Source organism: Oryctolagus cuniculus, chromosome 17 (genome assembly GCF_964237555.1).
Source record: "Oryctolagus cuniculus chromosome 17, mOryCun1.1, whole genome shotgun sequence".
Taxonomy (NCBI): domain Eukaryota; kingdom Metazoa; phylum Chordata; class Mammalia; order Lagomorpha; family Leporidae; genus Oryctolagus; species Oryctolagus cuniculus.
In genome coordinates, this window is record NC_091448.1 from 2,891,251 (window position 1) to 2,911,572 (window position 20,322).

Sequence of the window (20,322 nt, forward strand, 5' to 3'; positions counted from 1 at the left end):
ACCACAACACTGGTCCCTGAAAACTTGACTTTCCAAGAAGGGTGTTCTGTTGCCGCTAAGGTTGGTCTTGGTTCTTCTTCTTTTTTTTTTTAAAGATTTATTTATTTATTTGAAAGTCCGAGTTGGGGGCAGGGGAAGGGTTCCTTCCGTCCGCCGGGTCACTCCCTAAATTGCTGCACCGATTACGGCTCAGCCAGGCTGGAGCAGGAGCCGGAACTGGTGCCCATATGGGATGCCGGCTTTGCCAGCGGCGGCTTAAGCTGCTGTGCCGCGGTGCCGGCCCTGGTGGGTCTTTGTTCTCGCATTTCCCTGCAAGCACTGCAGTCACTGGCCGTTCCTGTCGGTCTGCTGGTGGCCTGTTACCTCCTTATTAGATCACAGATGAGGCCGCCACGAGATGGCTTCCAGGTTTGCAGTTGCAAGAGAGACAGCTTTGCCTTCTGGCTCCTCCGCGTGGGAGACGGCTCGGTGACTGGCGTTTGTTCCTTCCCAGGGACTTCTGAACTTGAGCCAGTGTTTGTAGCTTGCATGGGCCTCTTGGTGGACTTCTGGAGTCCGTGTGAAACACCCTGTACAGTCTGTGTGTGTGCGTGCGTCTTTGCGGGGTGCTCAGCTGCGCTCGCGTACTCAGACAGCTCTCACCCCTAGGTCACACCGATGTGTTTGCCTTCACAACAGATTGTGAGACAAGACTGTTGGGGTCATGGATTAGTGGAATTTTTTTTTTTTTTTTTGAAAGGCAGAGTTACAGAAATGCAGAGGCAAGAGAGAGAGAGAAAGGTCCTCCAGCTGCTGGCTCACTCCCCAGATGGCCACAATGGTGGGAGCTGTGCCGATCTGAAGCCAGGAGCCAAGAGCTTCCTCTAGGTCTCCCATGCAGGTGTAGGGGCCTAAGGTTTTGGGCCACCCTCTCCTGCTTTCCCGGGCCATAGGAGAGAGCTGGATCCGAAGTGGAGCAGCCGGGACTCGAACCAGTGCCCATATGGGATGCCGGCACTGCAGACCAGGGCTTTAACCCACTGCGCCACAGCGTCAGCCCCTAGTGGAAATGTTAATGGTGATGACTCTTCACCCAAACCATGAGCGAATAGTCGGCTTTCTGAATGTGAATTCTTGAGGTCGTTGAATTCATGGCGCCTCTCAGGCTGCTGTCTTGAACAGAGTTTCTGCTCCTGGTGCTTTCAGCTTCAGAGATGAGGCGTGGGCAGTGGCGTGTGGGCGCCGGTGTGGGAGGGGCCCGGGACAGGGGCGGTGCCCGGGACTCGGGGGCATCCCGCAGCTGTGGAGGAGACCCAGCCCCTTCCTCTGTTGGACCCCGTGTGGAGTCGTTTTCTCTGTTCTCCCGTGCTGTGCATGGCTCCATTGTTCTCGAGTGTGGTTACACACGTAATGATTCGCCTTTATGCGGAAGAACACAATTACACGAAGTGAGGGCTTGCTTAGAAAGCCTGGAACATACAGTAACCATAATTACACATTTGCTAGACTCTAAGGTGGGTTCCCGGGGTGACATTAACACGTCGGAGAGAATAAACACCTTTACAATCCTTGATGCTTCCTGCCGATTTCTTTGCAGAGGGCTTGCAGTTTGCCTGTTGTAGCTGTGTGGGCGCGTGGACCAGGACCCTGCAAGCGTGCCGTCAGTGAGGGTCAGCGTGCAGAAGCTTTTTTCAAGAAAGTGAGTTCTTGCAAACCAGCGCTTCGTTAGATCTGTTGATTACAGCTGGGCAGAGCACATGTCTGTGCTATGACAGGTGGTTTCGGACGGGATAGCGGTTTACTTATTTAAGGGTAACGCTGTTTACAGCCTCTGTCAAATCAGGTTGCTTTGCCTAGTTTTCTCACTCGTTGGGGAAAGCGCATTTGCGCTGCCTGGGCTGGGGTCAGCGGTTGTCTAACTGTGGCTGTCACGTCCCTACCTTTCCTTACTTTTTTTCTTGAAGGTTAAAGATCTCTCAGCTCATCTGTTGGCTCCTGGCGAGGAGAGTTGTGACTTGGAGCTCCTGCTGACGTGGCTCATGATGGCCAGCAATTCATTTCTGGAATCTTGGGCTCCTACCTAAGCCTTCCTTTGTTTTCCAGAAGTTTGTTTATTTGAAAAGCAGAGAAACAGAGATTACCTGTCTTCCATTTACTGGTTCACTTCCCAGACGCTCACAGCAGCTGGGGCTGGCCTTGGCCGAGCCAGACGCCTGTGGGTGACAGGGCCTGCGGCACCTGCGCCTCCCCTGCGCCCCCGGGGTGCTGATCCGCAGGAAGCTGGAAGTGGAGGAGCGGGGCTCGGCGCAGGCGCCCTGACAGGGCTGCGGGTGTCACCCTCTGTGCCGGAACGCCCGCCCCAGCTCTGCGTGTCAGCAAGAACTTGCCGGCTGGAGTTTGTCTGTCTGTCTCAGGTAGGATGCTTACTGCAGCGAGAACCAGGGGTGAGTGCCTTCGTGTCCAGGGAGGACGCACTCTGTGGGCGGCAGGGCAGAGGTTGGAAGCCCTCCGTGTGGGAGCAGCAGGGCTCCCACTCAGCCCAGATGAAAGCCTTGCGAGTGGCCTCGCGCAGGAAGCTGCTCTGCCTGAACCTGTCGGGGTGCTCCGGCGCCACACGGCTTCCTGTCTAATTATCACTGCCTCGTTTCAGTTGCAGCAATAGAGGCACGGAGGAGGGGGAACGTGGTTGAGCAGCGCTCAGGAGGGGAATTCCACGTCCTGCGAAGCCGCTAAGGTTTTGTTTCTCTGCATTGGTTGCACACACACACACACACACACACACAGTGTAGGTGAGGGTGTTCGGGGTTTGCCTACTCTTCGCCATCTCGTGCAGCACCTCATTGCGCCTTTCTGTGGTGAGATAGGTGTTACCGGCTGTGCCGGCTGAATCCTGCCGCAAGGTCAGGGCACCACATTCCTGCTCAGAATCTTTTCCTGTTTTCCAACTTTGTTTTGAGGCTCGGGAAAAGTTTCTGTTTCCGAAGCACCCGCGTCCCTGGCGGTGATGCAGTCTGGTTGTCGTTGGTGATGTTGGGTGTGAGTGATGGAAATGGTTTGCGGCTGTTAACAACAAGCCTTCCTCCTCGCGCTGGACCCCGGGTTGGTTTCTGCACGCCGACTGCACATCCAGCCGGTGAGCGCTGGGAAGCACTGCCCGCCGGCAGCCCCTGTTGCCGTGGGCGCTCGGAGCCCAGGAGGAGGAGACACGTGGAAGTGGGCTGTGAGGGGCCAGCCTGAGTCAGGGGCAGGTGGATCCTGGGGAACTGAGTGTGGGCGGGGCAGCGGGGATGGACTGCGGTGGGTGCAGACAGGCGCGGGAGGAACTGGCCCCGGAGCTGGGTCTGAGAGGTGAGTCGGTGCCAGCCAGGTGAACATGGTCTCCGCTTCGGGCGAAGTGGATGAACGGAGCCCAGGCGCCGCGAGGGGACTTTGTCCCTTGGGGGAGCCGCACGTGTCTCTGTGGGCCCAGAGACGAGGGTGTGAGGTAGGGGGAGCAGAGACAGGGTGGGAACGGAGACGGAAGTCCCGAGGGCTTTGGTGTGTGTGGCTACTGAGGACTCGCTGGGCCACAGGGAGCCACGGAGGTTACTTCACATTTTAGGAAGATTTCTCGGACTTGGCGGGGCTGGCACTGGCAGTGGAGAGACCCTTAAGAGGTGAGGAGGGCTGGAATTAAGGCAGAGAGAGAAGGAGAGAAGAGAGAATAAAGAAAAGAGTGAGGGCCATGCCATCTATGTGTGTGGTGCGTGGGAGGGGCGTGCCATGGTTAGGATTGGTGTGTGGTGCGTGGGAGGGGCGTGCCGTGGTTAGGATTGGTGTGTGGTACTTGGTGGTACATGTGGTGGAGAAGTGCACTGTGCCATTGAAAGGAGATGAGGGAAACAGTGCCAGGCGCCTGCCCTTGGAGGCTGCCCTCCACAGCCTGCCTGGGTGTGTGGGTGTCCCGTGCCCTGAGGCCCCGCTCGGCCGTGGGATCTGGACCCGCAGAGATCATCAGTGCACGGGCGGCAGGAGCGGGGCATGGCGCTGCACGCGGCCTTGGAGGGGCGGCAGGGGAGACGTGGAAGGCGGGCGGACACAGCTAACTTCAGCTTGGCAGGGAGGCGGCGACAGCTAGGGAGCAGCGTGCTGACCTGTGGTGTGCAGTCCTGCGTTCAGTGTTCGCGCACGTCGGGGTGGCCCTCCAGGCAGGGCGCTCGGATCCCGTCTTCCTGTGGGCGTCTGTTCACAGCCCCTGCAGGCTGCCTGTCGGTCGCTTTCTCTGATGACCTCTAATTCCCTGAAACACGACTCCAGCCCTTCTGTCCAGAGACAGCTTTGGGTTTTAGTTGTATTCCCGCCTGTAGAAATGTCCACCGACACTTCCCCTCGGACACGCCGTCATCATCTAAAATCTACCACGAGAAAGGCGTGGTCTTGCCCCTCCGTGGAGCTGTTCCCTGCAGACGTCCCTAAGTCTAAACCTCGGCCACCGCTCCCTCACTCAGGCTTGGGCGCCGTGGCACCTCCCAGCCTGTGCTCCGATTCGCACTCCACACAGAAGTCATCAGAGCGCCCCCCACTTGCCACCCCTCCCGCCGCGTGGGGCGCTCAGGTTTATGGGGTGCTGGCCTCCCGTTGCCCCCCACCCGCCTGACGCAGAAACAAGGCCGCTGAAGCTGTGGCTCCGCCTCATGCGTGCAGCGTCGGCACACTCTTGGCTCCCGTGGTCGACGGGCCTGGTTCTTGCTGCGTCGGGTCGTGGTGAGACCGGTCAGTGAGTTCCTCTGCGCCAACTTGCCGGAAGGGCGTCGGGATGCTTCCCGTGCAGTCCTTAAACGTCAGGACGGTAGGGGAATGGGGTGTTTTATATAAACTTGAAAGAGTGCGGCTAAGACATTCCTTAGGAGGCACTAATGTGACTGCGTGAGGGGGTCTGTGGTGGGAGTCCACTGCTTTCTGGAAGGCACGAAGATACCCAGGCTGCACTGTGGCCCAGCAGGTAAAGCCGCCTGCAGTGCCAGCATCCCACATGGGCCCAGTTCAAGTCCCAGGTGCTCCACTTCCGATCCAGCTCTCTGCTGTGGCCTGGGAAGGCAGTGGAAGATGGCCCAGGTGCTTGGGCCCCTGCACCCACGTGGGAGACCCAGAAGAAGCTCCTGGCTCCTGGCTTCAGATTGGTCCAGCTCCAGCTATTGCAGCCATCTGGGGAGTGAACCAGCGAATGGAAGACCTCTCTCTCTCTCTCTCTCTCTCTCTCTCTGCCTCTGCCTGTCTGTACTGCTTTTCAAATAAATAAATCTTAAAAACAAAAGATATTTGACCAATGTGTGTATGTTGAAAAAGAAAAAAAATTGTTGTAGTTTTATTTGTGATTAAAAAATCAGGAGAGCAACCGCCTGGAGGGTTGGTAGAATCCTGCTGTGCCTTGGGCGTCCTTTCTGGACGGGTGGCCCACGGGCCCCGCCGAGGCTGAACGGGTGGCTCCATCTGTCAGCTTCTTGCTGCTGTAACAAAGTCTTAGAAATGTAGCGGCTTAAATCTACACACCTTTATCCTCTTGTGGTTCCAGAGGGCAGACTCGGGAAGGGTGGTGTCCTTGGACTGGAATTGGGCTGACTTCAGGGCCTGAGGGTAGAACACGTTTCCTGCCTTCCTCGTTGCCTGGCCGAGCCTTTCTCCCATGACATCACTCTGACCCGCCCCCTCTTCCACTTGTAACTTTATGTCTTATTTATTTGAAAGGCAGAGAAGTGAGAGTCAAGGGTAGAGCTACCATCTCCTGGTTCATTCCCCCGAATACCTAAAACAGCTGGCGTTGGGCCGGGATGAAGCCAGGATCCAGGAACTCGGTCTAGGTCTCCCGCATGAGTGGAAGGACCCAAACACGGGAGCAGTCACCTGCTGCGTCCCAGGGTCTGCTGGAGCAGGCAGCTGGAGTTAGAAGTGGAGCTGGGACTTGAACTTGGGCACTCCAGACGCCTGCCCCCACTCGAGTGCCCTCTACCCCTGGGCTGTCTAGTGAGGGCAGGCAGTTTAATGCTTTCTGCGGTCTTTGCTGGGGAAGCGTGCCATGTGCAGACGAAGTGTTACCGTATCCACGCAGACTTTGTCTAGCTTTGCTGAGCCCTGGTCATGTTAGAGGAGGGCCCCTGACTCAGCGGGGGGAGGCAGGTGCAGGAGCAGCCGCAGCCAGTGCTCCTGCAGCTCCTCGAGGGGCGGTCCTTCCTCCTGGTTTCAGGTCGTGGAAGCATCCTTGAGCAGTGGCTCTCGGTAGGAAAAAGCTCATTATTCTAGGAGGAGGTACTGGGCGTTGTTTGGTGATCACTCTCCCAGACGTCAGCCTTTCCCGTGTCAGCGGGAGACGCCTTACGGCCTGGGGCAGCAGGCGAGCTGCTGTTACTGTTGCGGCTTCACAGGTTTGTGTCAAAGGCTCGCTTGGTAGTCTCTTCCCTAGATTTTAAGGATGCAAAACCAAGTTTCTGGCTAAGAACGACCGTGCTGTCGTTCTTCCCCCTTTCTGCTCTTACTTTAATCTCCCATGTTCCTTTTTGTTTGTTTTAAAAGCTGATTTACTTGAAAGGCAGAGTGACAGAGCAGGGAGAGGCAGAGAGACATCTCCCGTCTGCTGATCATTCCCTAGACGGCTGGGGCCGGGGCTGGGCCAGGTTGAAGCAAGGGGCCTGGAACTTCATTCAGGTCTCCTCCGTGGTGGGAGGGGCCCGAACATTTGGGCCACCGTTCAGTGCCTTTCCAGGCGCGTTAGCGGGAAGCTGGCTCGGAAGTGAAGCAGCCTGGACTGGAATTGGCGCTCTGGCGTGGGATACCGGCATTGCAAGTGGAGAGTCAACCTGCTGCACCACAGTGCTGGCCTGGATGTCTACTTTTACCAAATTTATGAAGTGAAATATCTTTATTGCAAAAAAAAAAAATCAGTTGATAGAGAAAAGCATAGGTAAACTCTCTTAAGATTCATTTTCTTTAAAATTTGTTTTTATTTCTGTTAAAGGCAGAGAGAGAGCGTTCTTCCGTCCTCTGGCTCATTCTCCCAGTGCCTGCAACAGCTGGGGGAAGCCAGGCCAAAGCCAGGGGCTGGGAGTTCCACCGTGGGAAAGCAAGAAGGAGCGGCAGGGGCCCAAGTTCTTGGGCTGTCACCCGGCTTCCCAGGTTGTCATTAGCAGCACCTGGATCGGAACCAGAGGTGGGACTGCTCCCACGCGCTCCTTCACGGGTGTGGCATCTCCATCCCCAGGGCAGCTTAGCCCTCTGTGCACAGTCCCCCCCCCCCCCATTTATGATTAAAAAAAAAAAACACTTTAAAAATTGTAGTTGTTTAAGAGGCAGAGGGGAAGGGAGAGACAGGAACTCCCATCTGCTGGCTCACTCCCCCGACGTTGGCAGTGGCCCTGGGACTGGGTGAGGCTGGAGTCAGGACCTGAGAACTCGGCTCAGGTCTCCTGTGTGGGTGGCAGGGAGCCAGGCACTGGGACCATCACTGCTGGCTCCCAGGTGCTCGGTAGCCGGAGTCTGGATTCGGCAGTGAAGCTCTCCTTGTTGTTTTAAAGATTTACTTCCTTACTTGAAAAACAGAGACGGACAGAGACAGAGAGAGCTTCCATCCACAGGCTCACTCCCCAAATGGCTCCAACAGCTGGGTCTGGGCCAGGCTGAAGCCAGGAGTCAGGAATTCTGTCAGGGTTTGAAAATAGTCAAATGTAGGCTGGCGCCGTGGCTCAATAGGCTAATCCTCTGCCTGTGGCGCCGGCACACCGGGTTCTGTCCCGGTTGCCCCTCTTCCAGTCCAGCTCTCTGCTGTGGCCCGGGAGTGCAGTGGAGGATGGCCCAAGTGCTTGGGCCCTGCACCCCATGGGAGACCAGGATAAGTACCTGGCTCCTGGCTTCAGATCAGCGCAGCGCGCCAGCAGGAACAGCCATTGTGGGGTGAACCAACGGAAAAAGGAAGACCTTTCTCTCTCTCTCTCTCTCTCACTGTCCACTCTGCCTGTCCAAAAAAAAAAATAGTCAAATGTAGTTGCTTTCTTTGTTAAACTGTGGAAACCCTAGCTATTTAAGTGAAAGACCACAATTAAAACATCATGGCCAAAAGGGGAATTAAATATTTCCTGTTTTTTTTACTGTAAGATATCTAAATTTATGAAATAACCAGGTGTTTTTCAGGTCCAGACGGATGCCTTTGGAATTGGAGTAGTCAGTTATCCTAGGCAGATGAATGTGCAAGTGCGAAAGTGTTTTTTAAAATATATGTATTTAAGGATTTATTTGTTTATTTGAAAGTTGGAGTTACAGAAAGGCAGGGGGAGACAGATTTTCCATCTGTTGGTTCACTTGCCAGAAGGTTGCAAAGCCTAGCACTGGGCCAGGTCAAAGCCAAGAACCAGGAACTTCATCTGGATCTCCCACACGGGTGTCAGGAGCCCAGGCACTTGGGCTGTTTTCTGCTGCTTTTCCCAGGCCATTAGCAGGGAGCTGGATCAGAAGTGGAACAACCGGGACTCTAACTGAGAGGGCCCATATGGGATGGCCATGTTGTAGGCGACAACTTGACCCATTAAGCCACAATGCCAAATATATAAATAAGTATATTATTTATAAATATATAAATGTTTATTTGAAAGATATCTTCCATATCTCCCATCTATTGGGGGTAGGGGCGGGGGAGAGAGGAGTGTTCCATCTGCTAGTTCACTCCCCTAATGGCCGCAATAGCTGGGGCTGGCCAGACTGAAGCCAGGAGCCAGGAACTCCGTCCGAGACTCAGAACTGAGGTATTGAGTCTTCCAAGGCTTCCCAGGCGCACGAGCAAGCAGCCGCGTCGGGGTGGGTTAGCCAGGACGTGAGCTGGTGCTCTGTGTGGGGTGTGCTTGTCCCAGACAGCCGCTCTGTGCCGTAAATGCCTCTCCCAAAAGTGACTTTCTTCAGTTACTTATTTGAAGTTTGTAATGTGATGAATTTGCATTAGAATGATGTTTCCATACTTGATGAACCTACAGAGTGATTTGGGTGAGTTTTGGAAACAGCGATTTATTCTGGGTCTGCACTGTAGCCACACCCAGTGAGCCAGGATCCTCGAGGTTTGAAAGGCCCAGGAGTGGGTGCGTGGACAGAGCGCGATGGGACGCGCACGTGCGGGCACGTGTGTTCTCGGGCAGGCCAGAGAGGGCTCCCTTCCTCTCCAGTACTGACTGCGTACGACCGAGGGGGTTTGCGTGTCCGTGGTTGTGGGAAGGGGCGGCCGTGCGTGAGTGCATCTCCAGCTGTAACCCTGCACCTCATGTGGTTTTGCTTGAGGCCATTCAGCGTTCCCCTTAGAAGGTTTTCAGCTTTCAAGCAGGTTTTTAAGAAGAGGCTCAAAGATCAAAGAAGCAAAAACACGCGGCTTAGAATATTTTTTACTCCTTTATTATAGCTACCAAGTTTCTCTGCCTACCCACTTAGCTTCCCCGCGTGTCTCTGCGTGGTTTTCTGTGTTCCTTCTGAGAGGAGCCTTCCCTTCCTGTCGCTGCTGTTGCTACGCAGCCCTGGCCCGGTGCCAGCCTCAGAGCCCGTGTGTGCAGCAGGGAGGGAGTGACCCCAGAGATCCCCTCACCTCCCCAACTTGGCTCTGGGATGTGCGTTTCCGGGCACGGGAGACCTGGAGAGCGGCCGGGGCTGAGTCACTTTTGCCAAGGTGTCTTCTCTAGGCTTCAGTCTTCGCAGGGGCTGTAGGTGTGTCCTGGAGGTGCAGCCGCTGCAGGCAGTGTGCTGGGGCTGTAGGTGTGTGCCCTGGAGGTGCAGCCACTGCAGGCAGTGTGCTGGGGGCTGTAGGTGTGTCCTGGAGGTACAGCCGCTGCAGGCAGTGTGCTGGGGCTGTAGGTGTGTGCCCTGGAGGTGCAGCCACTGCAGGTAGTGTGCTGGGGGCTGTAGGTGTGCCCTGGAGGTGCAGCCGCTGCAGGCAGTGTGCTGGGGGCTGTAGGTGTGCCCTGGAGGTACAGCCGCTGCAGGCAGTGTGCTGGGGCTGTAGGTGTGCCCTGGAGGTACAGCTGCTGCAGGTAGTGTGCTGGGGGCTGTAGGTGTGTGCCCTGGAGGTACAGCCGCTGGAGGCAGTGTGCTGGGGGCTGTAGGTGTGTGCCCTGGAGGTACAGCCGCTGCAGGCAGTGTGCTGGGGGCTGTAGGTGTGCCCTGGAGGTACAGCCGCTGCAGGCAGTGTGCTGGGGGCTGTAGGTGTGCCCTTCCTACTTTACTCTTGGGAATCTGAAGAAGATATTCCGGGGATTGTCAGGAGTGCAGGGGCAGTGCAGGAGTGTCCTCAGGCCCATCCCTGTCAACATCGGGTGTGGCCACTGTTCAGCCCTGTGTCCATGCGTATTCCTACACGTCACCTGTCTCAAGTCCTCTCTGGACAGTGTAGGCTGTGGAGTGTTTTGTAGCTTGCTCTTTTTTAACAACATAACCCTGCCATTGGAATGCGCATATACACAAGTTTTAGTGGCATGCAGGGCAGAGAGGAGGAACCGGACTCCAGAGGGGACGACCACGTCAGCTCACATGGCTCCACAGGGGCTGCAGCGAGGCAGCAGGACCCCCTGGTCAGGCAGAGCGCGGACAGCAGACCGTGGCGTGCTGGTGACCCGGTGACCCCGGGTCAGGAGGAGTGTGGACAGCAGACCGTGTGTGCCGGTGACCCGGTGACCCCGGGTCAGGAGGAGTGTGGACAGCAGACTGTGGCGTGCCGGTGACCCGGTGACCCCGGGTCAGGAGGAGTGCGGATAGCAGACCGTGGCGTGCCGGTGACCTGGTGACCCCGGGTCAGGAGGAGTGTGGACAGGAGACCGTGGTGTGCCGGTGACCTGGTGACCCCGGGTCAGGAGGAGTGTGGACAGCAGACCGTGGTGTGCCGGGTCCAGCTGGTGGCTGTGTGTGGGTTGGTTTGGTCTGCAGCTGAGGGCTTCGCCCCTGTGTAGGCAGCAGCAGATAAGCAGCTCTTCCCTTGGGATGGGCCCGGCGTAGCGTGCCTAGCCGCAGGAGGCCAGTTCTTGCCGTACGGCGTGCTCAGCCGCGTACGTGCTAGGGTGCGTGTGGACTGCCTCTGCCGACGCGGCAGCATGTGCGTGACACAGTGCAGCTCGTCACCGTCTTGTTCGCTGTTCAGACATTTCCACGTGGCCCCCGCCCGCTCCTGCTGGTGGAGTGTGGCCCACGTGTCCACGTGGCCCCTGCCCGCTCCTGCTGGTGGAGTGTGGCCCACGTGTCCACGTGGCCCCTGCCCGCTCCTGCTGGTGGAGTGTGGCCCACGTGTCCACGTGGCCCCCGCCCGCTCCTGCTGGTGGAGTGTGGCCCACGTGTCCATGTGGCCCCTGCCCGCTCCTGCTGGTGGAGTGTGGCCCACGTGTCCACGTGGCCCCCGCCCGCTCCCGCTGGTGGAGTGTGGCCCACGTGTACAGATTCCTGTGGTTAGACTCACTTGGTCAGTGGGTTTGACTTTCCAGGTTTTTGATACGTGACTGCCAAATGGATTTCCAGAAAGTTCTGTTTACATTTCATGCCAGTACATGGTGATACTTACTAATTTACTGTTCCCGGCATGGAACTGTTTTTTTTTTTTTTTTTTTAAAGTATTTCACTGCCAGTCTTTTTAAATACTTTTTTTTTTTACAAGATTTGTTTATTTTGCCTTTATTCCTGCTGAACTGTGGTCTTTTTATTTTTTACTTGTTGAACTCTAGTGGAGCATTAAGCCTTTGACTGTAATGCAGATTAAAAATATGTTATGAAAAATAAAATCATAAAAAAGGAAAATTATTTTAAAGGCAGTTACAGAGAAAGAGAGAAATAGATATATATTCACTTCCCAAATGGCCAGGGCTGGGCCAGCTAGGAACTCCCATCTGGGTGGAGTGGGTGCAGGGTCCCAAGCACTTGGCCCACCTTTTTTTTTTTTTAAAGATTGATTTATTTATTTGATAGGCAGGGTTACAGAGGCAGAGAGAGAGAGAGAGGTCTTCCATCCACTGGTTCACTCCCCAAGTGGCTGCAACAGCCAGAGCTGGGCCGATCCAAAGCCAGGAGCTTCTTCTAGATCTCCCACATGGGTGCAGGGCCCAAGGACCTGGGCCATCTTCTGCTGCTTCCCCAGGCCACAGCAGAGAGCTGGATCGGAAGAGGAGCAGCTGGGACCAGAACCGGTGTGAAAAGGAGTCCGCGTGCATCGTGATTTAGCTCTGCATAGATGGGTTTTGGAATTCCGTCGTCTGCGTAGGGAAGACGTTGTCTCTCGGGGTCGCCCCAGTGGAAGAAGGTGAGGCCTCTCCTGGTGACTGACCGTAACGCGTTGTTGTGGCTCTTGTCCAGTCGGCCTTAATTTTCCCCTTGGCCTCCGAGGCTGTCTGGTGCCCGGGCAGTGACACAGCCCCTGCCTAGCGGGTTCCTGGGAAGGGTTTGCACGGGGCCGGGCACTTGGCGAGCGCCTGCCCAGCGGGAGCTGAGGTTTTCCCGAGGACTTGGCCTCGCAGCACACGGAGCATATCAGCAGTGACGTTTAAGAAACTTTATCAGTGGTGAGTGAGCACAGGAATTTATGTGTGCGTGTTTGCCGCAAACCTCAGGTTCTTCCTTGTAGTTTTGTTAAAGCGTTCACTATTGCGGTACTTTGCCTACAAGAAACTTTGCATTTAAAGCATACAGTGAAATGTTACTGACAGGTTCGCGTATCAGTGGAACCGCTCTCCGAGTGAGGGCACAGAGCAGGGCCTGGCAGGGCCTGCCGCCCCGTATCCGTGCCCGTCGGAGTCCTGGCTGCTCCACTCTGATCCAGCTTCCCGCTGATGCATGGACAGGCAGCACGTGTGAGCCAGGTTCCTGGCTTTAGCCTGGCCCAGCCTTGGCCGTTGTGGCCATTTGGGGAGCGATAGAAGTGGATAAAAGATCTGCTTCTTTGTCACTCTGCCTTTCAGATAAATAGAAATGAATCTGAAAGAAGAAAGTGAAGTTTGGAGAAACTGGTCTTCTCCTACCTGCCTGGCTGCTGACCTTCTGTGTCCTGCTGTTGCTGCTGCTTGGTGACGTCTGTGCCCCCCCCCCCCCAGGGCCGTGTCAGCTCTGAGTGACCATGAGGGAGCCCCAGCACCCTGCCCCTCCTCACCCCCTCCAGCTGTGGAGCTGCCCGAGGCCACGCCAGGGCCCCTCCCCACCCCGAACTCACTCACCACGTGCGCTTTTAAGATGTTGGGGAAGGGAGATAAGCCTGTGGGGACGTGGTCACGCCGCGCGTACTCTGGTTTCTGGATTTGCTCCTCCGTGTCTTGTGCCAGCTAAGCTCACGGGACTCTTCAGCGAGACCAGCGGAGCTGAACAGACAGTTCTGTGTTCCGTGCTGTGTAGCTCTGTATGTCACTCGGGGTTTCAGTGTTCACTTGTACCTGGCTCCCCTCGTCACTCTGCGGCATGCGGTTTGTAGTGTCACCTTTACTCGGTCCCTGTCCCAGACTTGGAGGCTGCTGCCGGTTCTCAGCCCTCTGCTCATCCGCCGGCGTAGCTGGAGGTTAACTGACGCGAGAGATGCCCTCGGATGAAGTGCTTTTGAAAGGTGGCTTCTGTGACAATCTCTGCGATATATACAGTGAAACCCTTCTCCCGCAGGAGAGAGCTTTGAATAAAACTTTCCTTCCTTCCCAAGGGAAGTAGAAATACTAGAAATAGAAAAAAGCGATTCAGAAACGGGCTCAGACCATCAGCCTGGTGAGGAGCGGTGCATGTGAGAGGCAGGCTGGGACTCTAGAGAGCAGGGTACATTTCTCCGTCTCTTCCCAGGGATGGGATTTTTTTTTTTTTTTTTTTTTTTTGGCCAGGCAGAGTTAGACAATGAGAGAGAGAGAGACAGAGAGTTATAGACAGAGAGAGACAGAGAGAAAGGTCTTCCTTCTGTTGGTTCACTCCCCCAATGGCCGCTATGGCCGGCGCTGCGCCGATCCGAAGCCAGGAGCCAGGTGCTTCTCCTGGTCTCCCATGGGGTGCAGGGCCCAAGCACTAGGGCCATCCTCCACTGCACTCCCAGCCCACAGCAGAGAGCTGGCCTGGAAGAGGAGCAACCGGGACAGAACCTGGCGCCCCAACTGGGACTAGAACCCGGGGTGCTGGCACTGCAGGTGGAGGATTAGCCTAGTGAGCCGCGGCGCCGGCCTCTTCCCAGGAATGGGATCTTTGAGCCAGACTCGAGTTACCGTGTTGCCAGTAGCTTTAAGTTCCGCCTGCACGCTTGGGTTTTCGGTGTGTGCTCCAGTCCTCGCTACCTGCCTGTCCACTACAAGGGATTTGCAGCCCTAACGTCAGCAGGAAAGCAGAGGGTACATGCTAGCGGAGAGAATGCAGGCCGCCCTTGCAGCCACTCCCGGCCTCTGTAGCAAGGTGAGTGACCGCTTCCTCGTGTCAGACTTCCCGCGGGGAGCCGGGTCCTTTATGCAGTTAATCTGGCACGAGTCTTTCTCTTTTTCTCGTGTCCTGGCACTTTCCCTGGGTGACGTTTCTGTTTAACACGGCCCCAGGCACAGTGCTGACTGCTCCAGGTTGTTGCAAAGTAGACGAGGCCGTGATGTCCATCCGGAGAAAATGTGGTGTCGGAGAAGCTCGCTCCGTGCGGCTGGCGCGAGCTCAGTGCGCTGACTCGGCGGTGTACATTCGCTAAGCAGAATTCCGTGTGGCGTGGGTCAGTCGGCAGAAGTGTCTCCCCAGATCGTAGGGGCCCGGCTCTGTGCAGGTGTTCCCCGGCGGCCGTGGTCCAGCGTGTGACCCCTGTGGAACAGGGCTGCTGCGCCAACAGTGGCCTGGAAGGGGGCCTGTGCGGCGTGCTGGCTTTCACTTTCAGTACAGTTTATTTAATAAAATACCCAACACTTTGTCCACTGTAGGCTAATGTAGGTGTTCCAGCCATGTTTAAGGTATACTAGGCTAAACTAAGACGTTTAGTAGGTTAGGGCTTTTTTTAAAAAATATTTATTCGGGGCCGGCGCCATGACTCACTTGGCTAATCCTCCGCCTGTGGCGCCAGCATCCTATATGTGCACCAGATTCTGTCCCGGTGGGCCCTCTTCCAGGCCAGCTCTCTGCTGTGGCACGGGAGTGCAGTGGAGGATGGCCCAAGTGCTTGGGCCCTGCACCCCATGGGAGACCAGGAGAAGCTCCTGGCTCCTGCCATCGGATCAACACAGCACTGGCTGTAGCAGCCATTTGGAGGGTGAACCAATGGAAGGAAGACCTTTCTCTTTGTCTCTCTCTCTCACTGTTTGTAACTCTGTCAAATAAAAAAAATATTCATTTTGAAAGAGTTACAGACAGAGTGGGAGAGATACACACACACACACACAGAGGGAGAGAGAGATCTTCTATTCACTGGTTTACTCCCCAGATGGGTACAATGGCCAGGGCTGGGCCAGGCTGGAGCCAGGAGCTTCATCTGGTCTCCTGTTCGAGTGGCAGTGTCCCAAACACTTGGGCCATCTTCTGCTACTTTTCCCAGGCCATTAGCAGGGAGCTAGATTGGAAGTGGAGCAGCCAGGACACAAAACGGCACCCACATGGCAGCAGCTTTCCATGCAATGCCAGTCCCAAGAAATGCAGCTTTGATGATGATATATTCAGTTTACACTGGACTTACTAGGCTGTAACCTGGCCGTGAGTTAAGGCGGGGCCGGCGCTATGGCACAGTGGGTAAAGCTGCCGCCTGCAGTGCCAGCATCCCATGTGGGCACTGGTTCGAGTCCTGGCTGCTCCACTTCCGATCTAGTTCTCTACTATGATCTGGGAAAGCAGTGGAAGATGGTCCAAGTCCTTGGGCCGCTGCACCTGCGTGGGAGACCTGGAAGAAGCTCCTGGCTCCTGGCTCCTGGCTTTGTGCAGCACCAGCCATTGCTGCCAATTGGGGAGTGAACCAGCAAATGGAAGACCCCTCTCTCTCTCTCTCTTTCTCTCCCTGTGTAACTGACTTTCAAATAAATAAATCTTTAAAAATAATAAGTTAAGGAGCACGTGTGTGTCAGCCCTCGCCCTCCCCGAAGCCCGCACTCTGGCGCACGGGGCCGCCTGCCTCTCGGCCGGGGCGTCTGGGGCCTCACCCGGCAGAGCCCGGCGCTGTGCTCCGCGGGCCGCAGCCAAGCTGTTGAGGAGTCGGCATCGCCGCTCGCTCTCCAGGTCGAGTCTGGTGGCGCCGTGCACTCGGCCTCAGCGTGTACTACTCGTGAAGTGTGCTGCTCTCCATCCCCACTGCGTGTCGTCTGTGCAGCCGCTGGGCTCACGTGCCCGGGCGTGACGCGGTCTTGCGGTGTGGGGTGTCACCGTGAGCGCCATGGCTCCTGGGGTCCCGGAGGAGCCCCGCCGGCCCCCCAGACAGACCCCGAGGAGGAGGCCGAGGGTCCGTCCTGGGAGCAGTACTGGGTGCTGCTCTAGGAGAGCGCGCTGTCGCCTCCGCCCTCTGAGGGCTGCTTCTAAGCCCGCTAGAAATGTTTTTGGAACTAGAAGGAAATTTCAGGGAAAATAAACATCTGAAATAGTTTTAAGTAAAAGCTTGAAGAAATTCTTCCAAAAAAACCTTTTCAGAAATAGATTGTTTTAGAGGTATTTTTTGTGGTGGCGGCGTGTGTGTTGTGTGTTGCATGTATTGTGTGTATGTTGTGTGTGCTGTGTGTGTTGTGTGTGTATGTGTGTTTACTGGCATTCCGTGTCTTCTGAAGGAAGCAGATGAAGTTCTAGACTGAGCAGTGGTCTCTGCTTAGGTTGTTTTAAAAGCAGTAACAGCAGGAGGAGGTTGGGACCGGCTGACCCTCGTGAGGTACCGTCTTCCGCTTTCTTTGCCAAGACGGAACATGGGTGTGGTCCGTGTCCCCGCAGGCCCTGCTGTCATGTGATGGCGTGTCTTTTGGTTTGGTTTGCTCTCTGTCAGCGGAATAAAAGGATGGGTGGAGTGCGCCGGTTTTGCAACTTGGTCTTGTGGTTTGACAAAGAGCAGAGCGCTGTGCAGTCAGCCAGGCGGCAGGAGAGCCGGAAGCAGGAAGGGGCTGGGGGCTGGTGCGCAGGAAGCCCCTCCGCCAGCTCCTCTGCCCCCGTGGCCCTGTTTCCTCAGCAGCCTCGGGCTGCACCGCTCGCGTCGGGAAGGCTGCAACGCCGTCTGGAAGTGAGCGACGCATCTGGGTAGGAGCTCGGAGAAGACCAGACAGTGTGGTCTTCCTCCCCGCTCCTGCGGACACTCCCCTCCTGCCGAGTCGTGGGGGTCCTGGACGGGCTGTTTGGAGTTCTCCACCGTCCCAGGCCTTCCTGGCTGGTGCTCCCAGGGAACCACTTGAATCCTGCGGCAGAGCGCGCTTTCCTGATGACCCAGCCATCCGTGTTCCCCGCGTGCTTGATCTTTAAGCCTTTCCTGTACCCAGGACTGTTGAAAGCATCTGTCCATCACACCAGTGGGATGACGGACACTTCACCTGAGCTCACAGGACCCCGACACAGTCGCTTTCCAAAACCACACAGAGCTGGTTTTGCAGACGTTTTCCGTCTTGGAGAATGGGCCCCACAGTTCACAGAATGTGCAGGTGAAACTCCTAACCCTGGTCAGCACCTGAGTTTGTTTCCTGCGCGTGGGGCATGGTGGGAGACACAGAGAAAGAGAGGGCTGTGGGTGGAGGCCTAGAGCTGGACTGGGAAGGATAGGTAGGATGCAGATCTGTTTTAACCCAAATGATGCCTGTTCATAGCTGGAAAGACATTTACCTGGATGCTCACGCAGCAGTGTCCGCCATGGTCACCAGGTGGGAGCAGCCAGGCACAAAGGCCACATGAAAACCCTAGACCCCTCGTTTGTGGCTCCCAGAGGATGTGGGGGCTGCGGTGAGCATGGAACGCTCTAGAATCAGAGTACTGGTGGCGTGGTTTTGTGACTGTACTGAAGGCTACTGACAAATGCTTGGGAAGAGTTGTCAAGACAACATCAGTAACAACATCAGAACATTGATCCCATTTTCAGGTTAGTTTTCTACCTACTGGAGAGGCAGGGGCAGGGGGAGGGGAGGGAGGGAGGGAGAGTTCCCATCTGCCAGTTCACTCCCCAGATGCCAGTCACGGCTGGAGCTAGACCCAGGCTGGAGCGGGGATCGGGCTGGCCGTCCAGGTCTCCCGTGTGGGTGGTGGGGACCGTCACCTGAGCCCTCGCTGCCCCTCCCAGGGTCTGCGTTCTACATCAGGACCTGGAGCTGGGGATCAGACTCGGGAGCTCTGATGTGAGCTGGTGTCCTGCCTGCGGGCTGAGTGGCTGCCCCTGAACTCCCTCAAAGATGTTGTTGAATCTGGGGTGGGCGTTGTGCTGCGGGGAGTAGCTGCTGCGTGCGAAGCGTGTCCCATAGCGCTGTCCGTGTTTCGAGTCCTGCGTGCTCCGTACTTGCAGCGCAGGTGCCTGCTAACGCACCTGGGAGGCAGCAGGCGACGGCCCACGCACTGCCACCCAAGCTGCAGATCCGGATGGAGCTCCTGGCTCAGGCCTGGCTGTTGTGGTGTTTGTGGACTGAACCAGCGGCTGGCTGGCAGGACAGTGCCCCCCACCCCCCCGCCCGAGACTGCCTTTCAGATAAATCTAAAAATAAAAATACTGTTAAATCTTCACATAAATATCAGAACCCTCAATATGGCCAGTATACATCGTAATTGATCTTTTATATTTGGAAGCACTGCATTGATTTCAGCCTCATTTAACAATCCACCCGTGAGGGACTGGCGTGATACAGTGAGTTAAGTCGGGGCTTGCGTTCCCGGCATCCCATATGGGTGCCAGTTTGAGTCCCGGCTGCTCCATTTCTGATCCAGCTCCTCGCTAATGCTCCTGGGAGAGCAGTGGAAGATGCCCCAGTGCTAGGGCCCCTGCACCACGTGGGAGACCTGGAAGAAGGAAATGGCTTCGCCCGGCACAGCCCTGGCCGTTGTGACCATTTGGGGAGTGAACCAGCCAGATGAAAGTCTCTTTCTCTCTCTCCTCCCTCCCTCTCTCAACTCTGCCTTTCAAATAAACAAATTTTAAAAAATTAATATATATCTTATCAATAATAACAAATACAAATAAATATTTGCCGTCTTGGAGAGAAAGAGAAAGTCATATGGAACTGAAGGATGGGGTAGGTGCTGTGGCGTAGCAGGTAAAGCTGCCGCCTGCAGCGCCTGCATCCCGAGTGGATGCCAGTGTGAGTCCCGGCTGCTCCACTTGCCATCCGGCTCCCTGCTGACGCACCTGGGAAAGCAGTGGAGGGCGGCCCAAGTCCCTGGGCCCCTGCACCCACAAAGGAGACTCAGAAGGAGCTCCTGGCTCCTGGCTTCAGCCTGGCCCAGCCACAGCCATTGCAGCCATCTGGGGAATGGACCAGTGGAGGGAAGATTCTCTCTCTCTCTCCTCTCTCTCTGTAGCTCTGACTTTCAAATAAATAAATTTAAAGAAAGAGGAACTAAAATGTTCTAGTGAAAATAGCAGTTCCCTGTTTCACCTTGGTACTGTCCATCTGTCCCCAGGGGCAACTGTTTTGCATTTCCCTAGCTGTTTGCTACATGATTTATCTCCAGATTTAAAGGGACATTCTACTATTTCTTTGTGTGTTTAAGATTTATTTATTTATTTGAAAGGCAGAGAGAGAGAGAGAGAGTCTTCCATCCACTGGTTCACTCCCCAGATGGCTGCAACAGCCGGAGCTGGGCCGATCCGAAGCCAGGAGCCAGGAGCTTCTTCTGGGCCTCCCATGTGGGTGCAGGGCCCGAGGACTTGGCCGTCTTCTGCTGCCCTCCCACAGGCCTTAGCAGGGAGCTGCATCGAAAGTGGAGCAGCCAGACTGGAACCGGCACTGCAGGCGGCGGCTTCACCAGCCATGCCACGGCGCCGGCCCTGCTGTTCTTGGTTGTCATTCTCAGATGTAATCTGTTTCCTGCCTGGTGACCATGACTACGCGGATGCCGAGCTGCGCCGAGCACGTGGGGTCTGCGGCCTTGCTGGCTGTCTCGTGCAGTCTTTTGTTTTCCCAGAGCTGCTGGCTGCCTCAATTTGTCGTTCACCTGGTTTTCCTTAAAAATTTACCAGTACTTTCTTTTCTTTTTTTAACTCACTCCATCTCTACCCCGTGCGTCCCATTGCGTGAACGCGTCATCAGCTCTGCGCTTCTCTCCGGACGGGGGCGCGTTGTTCTCGGATCCGGGTGAGGGGCTGCGGGGCTGCAGGGCTGCCGGCTGCCCTGGTGCTTTGACTTGGCACTGCAGTGCTTCTGGGGCCGCTCCGGGGCGCGCCTCGCAGGGGCCGCCTCGCCCTGGCTCCGTGGCTTTCCCGTTTGGTTTTGGGCAGCTTTTGCAGCAGCAGTCCCC

At 56.0% G+C, this 20,322-nt stretch overlaps 1 protein-coding gene across 3 annotated transcripts in view; it reads left to right on the forward strand.

Annotated features, from left to right (window-relative positions):
- CYTH1 (cytohesin 1) overlaps positions 1-20,322 on the forward strand; it is a 98,132-nt gene that overhangs the window by 3,836 nt on the left and 73,974 nt on the right. Inside the window, exon 2 of one of the 3 annotated variants that reach the window (XM_070060227.1) lies at positions 1,577-1,678. The exons of the other annotated variants lie outside the window; for them this stretch is intronic. Coding sequence (XP_069916328.1) covers position 1,678 — 1 coding nt within the window. The 5' untranslated portion in view covers positions 1,577-1,677. The remainder of the gene's footprint in view (positions 1-1,576; positions 1,679-20,322) is intronic. 3 annotated transcript variants of the gene reach the window in all.